The sequence below is a fragment of the Heterocephalus glaber genome, unplaced genomic scaffold (assembly GCF_053883595.1).
Source record: "Heterocephalus glaber isolate CG9 unplaced genomic scaffold, H.glaber_assembly_v1.0 deba00001608, whole genome shotgun sequence".
NCBI lineage: Eukaryota > Metazoa > Chordata > Mammalia > Rodentia > Bathyergidae > Heterocephalus > Heterocephalus glaber.
Window position 1 is genome coordinate 40,226,577 of NW_028258379.1, and position 13,162 is coordinate 40,239,738.

The window sequence follows — 13,162 nt, forward strand, 5'->3', positions numbered from 1 at the left end:
CGGCCTTGAAGCAGCTGTGCAGAGGCACCTGGGGAGTCTGACCTCACGGGCCTGGTTCTGAAAGCCTGTGCACAACAAAATCCCGAAAGGCAAACAGATGCTTTTTTTCTGTCCAATAGTGCATGGTATTTACGATGGAAACACATTCAGAATAAATAACTCCTGCTATTATGGAATCTTTCTTTTGAATACATTTCATTTTTTGTGAGTTTTTGGCCTGCAAAGATGGCCCTATTCAGTTCATCTCTGTGATTCAAGTTTGGCAGAGGAGATAAAAAGATTAGGTTAGGTTAGATTAGATTAGAGCGAGGGACTAAACAGGAGGTTCTCTGAGGTAGAAGTGATGAGTCAGTACTTGCAGCTGTTGTAAGGGCTCTTTGGGAAGCTGTGGAGATGAACTTTGTGCCCAGGGTAGGGAGCTTGTCCTCTCTCTGTCTGATGAAAGCCAGGTCCCTAGACATGCTAAGCAAGACCTCTACCATTGAGCAAGACCCCCAGCCCTACAGTGATTCTGGTTTATTTTATTTTATTTTTTTTTGAGACAAGGTCTCACTATGTAGTTCTCTGTGATCCTCCTGCCTCAGGCTCCCAAGTGCTAGGACTATAGGTGAGCCACCACACCTGGATTTTACTGTGATTCTTTTTTTTAGTACATATTTGCAGTACATAATGATTACATTTTTTTGTGGGGAGTTGGTATGTGTGCATAGCACATCTTTTTTTTTTTTTTTTTTTGGTACTGGGGATCAAACTTGGGTCCTCGCGCTTGCGCAGCAGGCAGTGAAACCACTGAGCTAAATCCTCGGCCCTAGCACATCTTAATTTCCTTTCATCTCTTAACCCATCCCTCTCTGCTCCCTCCAACTTTTGGTCCTCTTCCCATTTGCAAAAGGGCCCCCCCCCCGCCCCGTTCCCTTTCCCATTTGAAAAAGATCTCTCTACTTCCTATTGTCTTTTATTTCGCTCTTATTTGTATTTGGGTTTCTCATATAAGAGAACCCATGTGGTATTTAAGCTTTTGTGTCTTATTTATTTCACTTAATATAATGGTCTTGAGGTGCATCCATTTACCTGTGAATGCCCAAAGTTCATCTTTCCTTGTATCAGAATATTACTTCATTGTGTATAAACACATTTTCTTTATCCATTCATCTGTTGGTGGACATATAGGCCCTTTCCAAGATTTAACTGTGATAAATTGTGCTGCTATGAACATGTGTATGCATGTATGACTGTAATAGTAACTTTTGGGAAAATGCCTAGAAGGAGAATAGCCGAGTCAAATGGAATTTCTGTGTTTAGAGTTTTGAGGAATCTCCATACTGATTTCCATAGTGGTTGTACTAGTTTACATTCTCACAACAATAAAGAGCTCCCCTTGGGGGCCTGGGTGTAGCTTGGTGGCCAAGGTCCTGAGTTTGATCCTGGTACAGGGAGCCGGGGAGAAGGTCCTCCCCCAGCCTTGCCAGCTTTTGTTATTGCTACCTTTTTTTTGGTACCGGGGATCGAACTCGGGACCTTCCGCTTGCGAGGCAGGCGGTGGAACCACTGAGCTAAATCCCCAGCCCTATTATTAGATTTCTTGATGATGGGCATTCTTTCTGCAGTGAGATGGTATGTCAGTGTCATTTTAATTTGCATTTCTCTAATGGCTGGCAATGTTGACCATTTTTCATATATTTCTTGGCCATTTGTACTTCTGAGAAGTGTGTTCATTTTTGCCCAATTTTTGGCCAGGTCTTTTATTTTCAGGGCTCTGATTTATTTGAGTTCTTTATATATTCTAGATGTTAGTCCTCTGTCTGAGAAATAGCAAAAAATTTTTCCCATTCTATAAGTTCTCTTTTCATTCTATTGGTTGTTTCCTTTGCTGTGCAGAAGCTTTTTAATTTAATGTGATCTCACTTGCTGACTCTCAGTATTACTTCTTGTGCCACTGGAGTTCTGTTCCGAATGTCCTTGCTTACGTCTATGACTTCAAGAGTTTTACCTATTTTATCTTCCAGCAGACTGTTTCTGTTTTAACATTTAGATCTTTGATCACTTTTGGTTTTAGTTAATACATGGTGCAATACATGGGTGTACTCAGTTTTCTGCATGTGAATATCTGAGCACCATTTTTTAAAGAGGCTGTCTTTCCCCCAGTGTATGTTTTTGTTCCCCTTTGTAAAAAATCAAACATTTAAGGCCGGGGATGTGGCCCAGCGGCACAGCCCCTGGCTGGCAAGCTCGAGGAACTGAGTTTGAGCCCTGGTACCCCCCCAAAAGATCAAATAGTTGAATGTGCCTGAGGTTATTTCTGCTTCCTCTGTTCTGTTCCACTGAGCCACACACAGGTCTGTTTTTGTGACAGAACCGTGCTGTTTTTATCACTGTAGTTTTGTAATATAACTTCAGATCTGGGATTGTGATGCCTCCTGCTTTGCTTTTGTTGCCCAGGATTGTTTTTGTTCTTCTGGCCTCTTCTGGTTCCATATGAATTTTAGGATTGTTGTCCCTAGATCTGTGAGGAATGCTGTTGGTATTTTGATTGCGATTGTATTAAATCTGTATATCCGTTTTGGAAGTTTGGCCATTTTGAGGTGTTGATTATGCCTATTCAAGAGGATGGGACAGCTTCCATTTTCTCTTTCTCTTTTTCTTTTGGTACTGGGAATCGAACTCCGGACCTTGTGCTTACAAGGCGGGTGGTGGAACCACTGAGCTAAATCCCTAGCCCTGGTTCCATTTTCATATGTCCTCTCTGATCTCCTTTTTCAGAGTGATGTAATTTTCATTGTACAGGTCTTTCATTTCCTTGGTTAATTCTTAGGTTTTTATTTTATTTTATATTTAAGTTTTCTTTGGCAGCAGTGGGGATTGAAGCCAGGGAGCACTGAGCTAGATCACCACCCCTTTTTATTTTCTTTTGAGACAGAGCCTTGTCAAGTTTTCCAGGCTGGCCTTGAATTTGTGATCCTTTTGCCTCAGCTTGGAGTGTATCTGGGATTACTGCCTGGCCGGAGGAATCTTTGTAGATTCTAATCTGTAGATCTCAATCTTTAGAATCCCAACAATTCTGGTTTGTTTATCTGACTACTAAAGAATTCAGTGGCTGGGCGAGTGGCCCATGCCTGTGATCCCAGGCACTCAGGTAGCTGAGGCAGGAGGATCTCTTCAGCACAGGAGTTTGAGGTCAACTTGTGTAATGTAATGAGACCTCATCTCAAACAGCAAAACAAACCAAACACAAAATGCAGTGTACTCAGTGGTTCTATTTTTGGGTCAGCATTAGGTTTTTTTTTGTTACCGGGGATCGAACTCAGGTCCTTGCGCTTGCAAGGCAGGCAGCGGAACCACTGAGCTAAATCCCTGGCCCTAGGTTGGTTTTTATTGTGGCCAAAGTGTCAAGTCCTTTCTGTATTTGAGGGTTGAAGAAAAGCCTGTGGGTTTTACATACTTTCTTTCCCTTTTGGTGAACTGTCAGGATCTCATTGTGTGTGTGTGTGTCTGTGTGTGTGTGTGTGTGTGTGTGTGTGTATGTGTGTATGTGTGTGATTTTGCACAGCCTGATGTGGTTCCTGAAGTGGGGGACTTGCTCAGGGAGCCTGGACTGGGTTTCTCTCCTGGTAGTGTGAGTGTATGTGAATTTTGCTGTCTCTGTCCTCACTATGGGGATTACAACGATTGTAGACCAAACTACCTGCAAACCTTATTGTCATCTCAGTAAAGCAGTGTAATTGTGAAAATGATCCCAAAGCTAAATTGCCTAAGATAGGAATTCTCTCTCTCTCTTTCCATGTCTGTCTCTTTCTTTTTCGGTGGTGCTGGGGATTGATGCAGGGCCTGGCACTAATAGGCACTCACCACTGAGCTACATCCCTAACCCCTGTGAATTCTTAGCGTTCATGTTGTGTGTACACTTTTTGATTTTGTTTGTATCAAGTCACACCCTTTTTTTGTATTCTTTGTAGGTAAACTATTTTATTTATGTATTTTTCGTTTTGTTTTGTTTTGAGACAGGGTCTTGCTATGTAGTTCAGGCTGGCTTTGATTTCACTGAGTAGCCCAGGCTGACCTTGAACTCACAGAGAGATCCTCCTGCCTCAGCCTGCACAGATATGCACCACCATACCCGGCCAAACTTTTTGTTTTCGAGTAGCATTAAATTTATAGAAAAGTTGCAAAGATACTGCAGAATTCCCACATACCTTGTACCCAGTTTTACCCTGCTAACCCCTGCATTGATATGGTACATTTGTGACAACCATGGAATGAAAATGGGTGGATCATTATTCACTCCCTGCCACTGGGTTTTCCCCCTTGTCCTTGTTCTGTCCCAGGGCCTCACCTAGGGCACCACATCACATTTAGGCATTCTTCCTGACCTGTGAGCATCTTTAGAATTCTCTTGTTTTTTGAAGACTGTCTGATTTGTTAGGGTTCTGTCACAGAGTACCAGAGCCCAAGTGGCTTGTGAACAGCAGAAATGTCTTTCTCACAGGCTAGAGGCTGATGGTGAGATTAGGGAGTGAGTGTGTGTGGGTCCTGGTAAAGGTCTGGCCCAGGTGTGGTGTCCTCACTGATGGGGAGGAGCTGAGTGTGCATGGGTCTCTTTCATAAGTGTGCCATTCCCATCTCGAGGTGCCCTCATCACCCAGCCACCTTCCAGGGGCCCCTCACCTCATCACATCGGGGTGGAGTTGTTTTTTGAGACAGGGTCTCGCTATGTGCTTCAGGGTGGCCTGGAACTCACAGCAGTCCTCCTGTCTCAGCCTCTGGAGTGTTGGGATCACAGGTGTGTACCACCACACCTGGCTTTGGGTTGGAATTTGAATTTGTGAATTTGAGGGATGTATCAGTTAGCTTTCTGTCACCCCAACAAGGACCTTAGATAATCAAGTTAAGAGACATTCCTGTGGCTCACCCCTCCCCCTAAAAATTCCAACTGCAGAGGGGATTATACATTCAGTCTATCACAGTGGCCTTCACAGTTTTGAGAAGTGCTGGTCGGGACTTTTGTAGCATGTCCTTTAGTGTGGGTCTGTCTGCTGTTTTCTCATGGCTAGGCCAGTGTTAATAGGTTTGGAGGGGTGGAAGACAGTCCAATTTTAGATTCTAATATTGTCCTACTATAAAACAAACCAGAGCTCCTTGGGGAAATGGCTAACTGTAGTGTGGCAGGGAAGTACAGGATGAGCCTGGAGCTTCTTGTGGCACCGGGAGATGAAGACATGTGAGATCCACAGGGATGGGGATGCATCTGAAGACATGGACTGGGGTTCAGCGGTAGAGCGCCTGTCCTTCCTGTGCAGAGCCCTGGCCTGGGGAAATAAAGAACAACAGAAACAGACGGTGATGTGAGAGCCCAGGGCTAGACCTGGAGCAGTTTGCTGCTCAAACTTAATAAGGTATTTTTAGCTGCAGTCCCAGCACTCGGGAGGCTGACACAGGAGGATCTTGGAGAGTTCAAGGTCAGCCTGGGCTACGAGGTGAGTTCACTGCCAGTGTGGAGTGCGATAGTGAGACCCTGTCTCGAAAAAAAAAAAGCTAAGTAAGGTATTTTAAATAATTAATAATTAGATATAACCTAAGCTATAAAGTAACCCTAGGTCCATACTCATGTAAGTGCTTACGTAAATAAATGAGGCCGGAGGCAGAGGAGGACAAACGTGCTAGACAGCGCATTCCAGGTGATGGCAGGGAGTCCCCTGAGTCCTGGGCCCTGCTGACCTCTCCTCCCACCCCTTGTTGTGGGCAGTGCTCAGTGGCTTTGTGTGCAGGGTGCCCAAGGCACTGCCAGACCCTGTGCTGTGAGTCCCTGGTGGGTGGCACATGCCCTCGATGCCCTGGGACGAGAAGGGCATGCGTGCATTGTTTCATGGCTTTGTAAGTTTTGAGTTTCCACACTCTCTGTCTCCCTGAAGCAACACTTCTTGCTTCTTATAAGTGATTTTTCTTTTCTTTCTTTTTTTGGTACCGGGGATCGAACTCGGGTCCCTGCACTTGCGCAGCAGGCGTCGAAACCACTGAGCTAAATCCCTGGCCCCCTAAGTGATTTTTCTATTGCTTCTTCTATTGTGATTTTCCATAACTGCTACTGTGTCTTTTCTTTTCTTTTTTTTTTTGGTACTGGGGATTGAACTCGGGTCCTTGTGCTTGCGCAGCAGACAGCAAAACCACTGAGCTAGATCCCCAGCCCTAATTGCTACTGTTTCTAACTGATGTTATTTCGGTTCCTGATCCTGCCTCATATTCAGGACCTGTCCACTGTGCCTGCTCACCGCACCTGTGCCTCCCATAGTGCTCAGGTGTCAGTCTGCTTAGGTCAGTCTTTAGCATTTGTAGCCTCATGATGCCGCCTTCCACAGTGAGCCCTGTAGTAAGTGGTTAGCTCTGCTGTTCTGGTTGCTTTGCAGCACTGCCTGGTTTTACTTCCTTGGTGTGTAGAGCTGGCATTCACTCAGCCTTGGAGTGTGTAGCCTGGTCTCCTGTGGGTGTTTGCACCCCCAGCATCCTCTTTCTTGACTTGTCCCTCTGTTCTAGGTGAACACATCTTCCAGTGGCCCGAGAAGGGTGCCCTGGAGGTAACATTTTTGGAACTCTGGCCTGTGTGAAGTGTTTTATGTACACTCAGAGCTGATTGAGAGAGTGGCTGCTGGAATTCTTAACTGGAGGCAATTTCTTTTCAGAATTTCAGAGGCATTTGTTTAATGCCTTTTGCTTCCAGTGTTGCTCTTGAGAAGCCATGTGACCTGTTTTCCCTTCTCTCTGGGAGCAGGGAGGGGATCTTTTGTCACCATGGCATTTTTATTTTCTTTTGCGCCTGTGCCTAGAATAACACCTGGCATAGAATAGGGCTCACTGAACACTGATTGCACGAGCGGAAGGTTGCTCCTGTCTGTGGTTGGTCAGCTTTTGCAGAGGCTCCACCCTTCTCTTTGGAGGTGAAGGCCTGGTTGCCAGACCTCCCTACAAACCAGGGCTGTTTGGGAGTGTGAAATTAAACAAAATACTGAGGCTCATCTTCATACAAAAAGGGTTCTTTTGGGTGTAATGAAAGCAATCAGATTGCCCTGGGCCCCATGCACAGGGTGACTAGGAGGCCTGTGGTGTGTGTGAAGGGCAGGGGCAGGTTGGGTTTTCTTGGGAAGAGGAAAGCTACTGCCCTTGTGGCAGGATGTGCATTGGGAGCAGACAGTCAGGCTGTCCTGTGGTCCCCGTGACTTGTGCCTGTGAGCCCTGCATCCCTGTGTGGCCCTCCTGCTCTGCATGTGGCTCCTCTTGGGCCTGACTCTTCACAGGCTCTCCCGGGCTCTCCGTCCCTACTGCAGCCATGCTGCGCTGCCCGCAGTGCACATGGTGGGTGCTGCCCCAGACCCGTCAGTCCTTGTTGGGAGCCACTGTCACTCCCGAGGCTGCTGCTTCTCGTCACTGGAGTGCTAGAGGGAGTGGATAAAGGACACGCACGGCAGCTTCAGGGATAGTAAGAGTGCAGCTGCTTTGCATACTACTGCTGGCCTGTTTGCCTCAAGGTAGAAGTAAATCAACCGAATATGTGAGTTAATATTCATGTCTTATGCTTTTGAGCATGAGCTGCATATCACGTATTGTGATTCCTTTTCACTTATTGTAGAGACACGAGTCCTACTTGTCAGGTAGGATGTTGGAGAATTGATAATCCATCCATGATGCAGTTACCCTGTCTGTCTGAACTGTTAGGTCTTATGGGCTTTAATGACTTTTTCTTGGTACCGGGGATCGAACTTGGGTCCTTGCGCTTGCGCAGCAGGCAACAAAACCACTGAGCTAACTCCCTGGCCCTGGTGTCTATTTTTATTTCAAGAGGCATTTAATTTTTTTCTTTCCAGTGCAGGAATGAAACCCAGGGCCTTGTTCATGTTAGGCACGTACTGAGCTGTATCCTCAGCTCAAGTTGTTTTATTTATGGGTCACAGAATGCTAGAGGTAGGATTTAATCAGAGGACCAGGAGTGGAGCCAGATAGGTTCTTGTCATTTCTAGTTTTTGTCCTCATGGTGTGGTGTGAGTGAGGTGGCTTTGTGAATGTGAGAACTGTGTACTTTAGCAATAAAACCCAGTGTTGTGGCCAGGTGTGGTGGTGTGCACCTGTCATGCCAGCGCTTGGGAGGCGGAGGCGGGAGGATTAGTGTGAGTTTGAGGCCAGAATAATAGCGAGACCTTGTCTCAAAAAATAAACAAATGAATAAATGAATAAATAGAAAACCCAGTAAAAATTGTGAAGACTGAGTCTCTATTAAAATGGAGACAAGTTCTAAAATTAGAAGTAAATAAAAGTCGTTTTAGGGCTATTTCGCCTTCGTTATTTTAAGTGCTGGCTCTCGGAATCTGCAGATGCAGCTCAGAATGTGTTGGCTGACATGGGTCCTGAGACTCTGCTCTGAGCCCCACAGCTTCCCTGCGGAAGAGTTCCTCGTGTTTTAGGTATTAGAGGGTCGGGTCCTGCTGGAGATTTCACACAGTTCTCCTGCCCTAGAAGCGACAGCACAGTGGTTCTTCAGGGTTCTTCCTGCCAAGGGTGGCGGCCAGTGCCTGTAACCCTGGAACTCGGGAGGTTGAGATGGGAGGGTGGTGAGATTGAGCCCAGTCTGGGCAACCCAATGACTTAGAGACTTGTCTCAAAATGAAAACCTAAAAAGGGCTGGGCATGTAGTTCGGTGCGAAGGCCGTGGGTTCAATCCCTGAGCACCACAAAAACTAAACTGAAGTAACCTCTAAAATTGCCGTGCTTAGGGTAACCTGGGGCCAGGTGTCTTGGGAATCACTTGGAAGAGAGGAGCGCGTGGGACTGAATTTTCTTTCTCTCTCTCTTTCTTTTTCTTTTTTGGTTTTTTGAGACAGGATCTCACTATGTAGCCCAGGCTGGCCTCAAACTCACCTCGATCCTCCTGCCTCAGCCTCCCGAGAGCTGGGGTCACAGGTGTGCCCTCCAGGCCTGGCCCTCCCTCCTTTCTTTTGCCTGAGGTACTGGAGATGGAACCCATGGAGGGATGAGGTGTATCCCCAGCCCTTTGTGGTTTTATTTTGAGACACGGTCAGTCTTAGTTACTTTCTTGCTGGGACAGAATTCCCAATACCCGCAAGTTAAAGGAAGAGAGGTTTATTTTGGCTTGTGGTTTGTGGAGGTTTCAGTCCATAGTTGGCTGGCTCCAAGGCAGGGTGGTGTAGCAGGGGAGAAACTGCTCATGGCAGGGGAGCAGGAAGCAGAGAGGGATGGGGGGGGGAGGATGCCCTTCCAGGCCACGCCCACAGTGACTCACCTCTTCCCACCAGCTATGAACTCCAGTGGCCGGTCTGTAAATGTCACACCTAGCTCTAAACCTGCCAGTGGCTTCATTCAATGACAATATCCAGTCACCTCCCCAAGCCCCACCTATGAGTACATGAGGCTCTGGGGACACTTAGATACAAACCATAGCAAGGTCTCACTAAATTGCCCAGGCTGGCCTGGAACCTGGGATCATCTGGCCTTAGCAGTAGCTGGGACCACAGGTGTGCACCACTGTGCCTGACCGGCATGGGGATAGTTCTGAGCTGTGGGACCCAGGTCAGGGGAGGCATCAGTGCCACTTGGCAGCTGGGAGATCCAGGCTCTGGCAGTCACGCGGCAGATGTAAGAGGATTCAGGGCTTCTGAAGCTGCTTCCTTGTTTGCTGGGCATAGTTCTAGCTAATTCCTTGATTCCCAAGACATCTGGAGGTAGACACGCTGTAAGAGTTGGAAGAGGGGCTGGGAACTGTGTGGCTTGTAGGCTTAGAGAGTAGGATGTGTGAGTTGACTTAGATTTCTAGTAAGTTTTATTTTTCAGAGATTATTAACCTTTAACCATTGAGATTGGAGTTTGTGTACTTTTGAATTCTTCACTATGGTGAGCTGCAAAATAGCTTTCACTCAGTCATGTGTTTAGTTTCTGCATCCAACATAATGAATGTCTTGTTGTACGTACACTGTAGTCTTCTGCAGTTTTCTGCTGTTGCTTCTATTCACAGAATGGACTTTAATCTTTATGCATTTAGACCTCTGCCTGTATTTTCTTCTAGTTTCTTGTGAGTTCTTCATTTTTTTGCACACTTGTAGTGAAGCCTGGGAATGTAGGTCAGTGGTAGACTGCTGCTTATTCAATGTGTCCCGTCCCCAGCACTGCAGACATACTGCCCCAGATCTAACCCTGTGACCAGCCTGGAATTCAGTGTGTGGTGAGGGTAGGGGCCTACCTTTCTCTTTTTTTTTTCTTCCTCTCTCTTTTATTATTCTTTTGTGAGATGGGGTCCCACTAGGTTGTCTAGACTGACCTTAAACTCTTGGGCTCAAATAATCTTTCTTCCTCTGTCTCCTGAGTCATGGGACCACAGGTGCACCATGCCTGGCTTCACCAGCTCTTTTAAGTTTAAGCAACAAAACTACCTTAAAGGGGCTGTTCTTTTTCTCCTTTCCTTTTTTCAAATGTGTCCTTTTTTTTTTTTTTTGGTACTGAGGATTGAACTCAGGACCTTGCGCTTGCGCGGCAGGTGCCAGAACCACTGAGCCAAGTCCCCGGCCTTCCTTTTTTCTTTTTGGTACAGGGGATCGAACTTGGGACATTGTGCTTTCAAGGCAGGCGGCGGAACCACTGAACTAAATCCCCGGCCCATGTTGTATGTTTCCTGAGTTCAAATTGATTTCTTTCTGTCTGGTGTGTGTGTGTGTGTGGTGCTGGGGATGGAACCTGAGGTCCAATGGGAACTAGGCAAGTGCTGTAGCACTGCACTGAGCTACACCCTACACCTTTTCTTTAAATAACTTTGGTGGACTTTTTACTCAGGCCTCCTCAATTGATGATTAAGTCTCACTTAATTTTTAAAAAATTATTTTTCATGTAAGTACTAGCTTTGATGGTGTTCATGTGGGAAAGAGAATACACATTGCATCCGTTGGCTGTGTCTTCTTAGGTCTTGGCCTATGAATGTTCGGTTGTGAATCTCCGCCTGTGTCTCACAGATCTGGCCCTCTCCTTCCACTCTTACTGTTCTTGTGTGTCTCCCTGGGTTATTTTTTTCTCTTCTTTCAGCTGCATGACCACCTCCCAAGGCCTTGTCTGCTTAAATATGTTACTAAGAATTTTGTATTAGCTGTTCCATTGCTGGAACACAATACCTGACATCCTCAAATCAAAGGAGAGGTTTAATGTGGCTCATGGTACTGGGGGACTCAGTTCATGGTTGGCTAGCTTCAAGGCAGAGGCATCACGGTGGACTTTGTGGTGGGAGCAAAGACGCTTAGTTCACGGCAGTTGGGAAGCAGAGCAGGGGATGGAGCCAGAGTGGAGGGGCAGGGACCATGTGCAGTGCCCAGGGTCATGCCTCTGTGACCCACCCAGACACACTCAGTGTGTTTATTAATCCCTGGGGGTCCCAAGCCAACCAGGCCAACACAGTTAAGGCTAGGAACATCACAGATTTAAGGTCCTTTTGCATTTCACCAAGTAAATAAAGCTTGCAAACATTTAGAGGAAATGTTCCCTGAGGTTTTGTGTTTTGGGAGTGTCATTTGGATGTTATGCTGTTCTTAATCTTTGGCACTAATTTTATTTTTTTGGTACCCAGGATCGAACTTGGGTCCTTGTGCTTGCGCAGCAGGCTTTGAAACCACTGAGCTAAATCCCTAGCTCTGGCACTAATTTTAGTTACTGTTATTAAAAAGAATTCAGACATAAACCAGGAAAGTGATTTAATAGGTGTACAAAGGAAATGCAGAAACAGTACCAAATTTAATATTTAAGGTCATAAATTATAATTCTTTTTTTTTTTTTTTGGTACCAGGGATTGAACTCGGGTCCTTTTGCTTGCGCAGCAGGCAGCAAAACCACTGAGCTAAATCCCCAGCCCATAAATTATAATTATTTAAAAAAAAATTTTTGTTTTTTGGTACCAGGGCTTGAACTCAGGACCTTGCCCTTGCAAAGCAGGCAGCAGAAACCACTCCCCCCAATTTTTTTTTTTTTTTTTTGGTACCAGGGATTGAACTCGGTGCCAACTCTTGCACTTGCGCAGCAGGCGGTGAAACCACTGAGCTAAATCCCCGGCCCTAAAAAGATTTTTTTTGAGACAGGTTCTCATTATGTAACTCAGGCTGGCCTTGAACTCATGGTGATCCTCCTGCCTCAGCCTTCCAAGTGCTGGGATTACAGGCATGGGTCACCACACCTGACTCATAAATTACAGTTCTATGTATTTATTACTCACCTATAAAATATAATTTAAAGTTCTTACAGATGTTTACTGTTCAGTGATGTGACACACATGAATCCTGTTATGAGATGTCTGATCCTTTTCTTTTTCCGTTCTAGAATGTATGACAACATGTCCACAATGGTGTACATAAAGGAAGACAAGTTGGAGAAGCTCACGCAGGATGAAATCATCTCCAAGACAAAGCAAGTAATCCAGGGGCTAGAGGCTCTGAAGAATGAGCACAACTCCATCCTGCAGAGTTTGCTGGAGACGCTGAAGTGCTTGAAGAAAGATGACGAGAGCAACCTGGTGGAGGAGAAGTCCAGCATGATCCGGAAGTCCCTGGAGATGCTGGAGCTCGGCCTGAGTGAGGCGCAGGTGCGTGAGAGCCACTCAGCCCTGGCCGTGGTTGGTCGCTTTGGAGAAGTGCCTCTTACCAGGGTGGGGAGGCCACTCATCTGTGGGTCCTGTCTGTTACATAACTGACTACTGAGTTGAGCTTATCTGAATTTAAAAAATTTATTATTATTTTTATTTATGCAGTGCAGTTTGGCGCTGAGCTCATGATGTAGCCCAGGGTAACCTCAAACTCATGGTGATCCTCCTGCCTCAGCCTCCCGAGTGCTGGGATCACAGGTGTGGGCCACCACACCTGCCATAATTTATTATTATTATTTTTGTGTTAGAGGGGAGTGAACCCAGAGCTTTTGCACTGAGCTACATCACCAGCACTTTTTAATTAATTAATTTTACTTATTTAAAATTTTAAAACAAAATGGTATTTTGAGGGTCTTGCCAAGTTGCCCATGATGGGCTTGAATTTGTGATCCTCCTGCCTCACCCTCCTGAATAGCTGGGATCACAGGATTGGGCCAGTATGCCCAGCCTCAGTACCTTGAGCTTGTGAGGCAGGTGCGATGCCGCTGAACTAAA

General features: G+C 46.0%; 1 protein-coding gene across 18 annotated transcripts in view; it reads left to right on the forward strand.

Moving 5' to 3' along the window:
* Klc1 (kinesin light chain 1) overlaps nucleotides 1–13,162 on the forward strand; it is a 65,215-nt gene that overhangs the window by 21,784 nt on the left and 30,269 nt on the right. For all 18 annotated transcript variants that reach the window (XM_087195164.1, XM_087195167.1, XM_087195165.1 and 15 more), the window contains one exon: nucleotides 12,346–12,607. In XM_087195164.1, coding sequence (XP_087051290.1) covers nucleotides 12,347–12,607 — 261 coding nt within the window. In that variant the 5' untranslated portion in view covers nucleotide 12,346. The remainder of the gene's footprint in view (nucleotides 1–12,345; nucleotides 12,608–13,162) is intronic.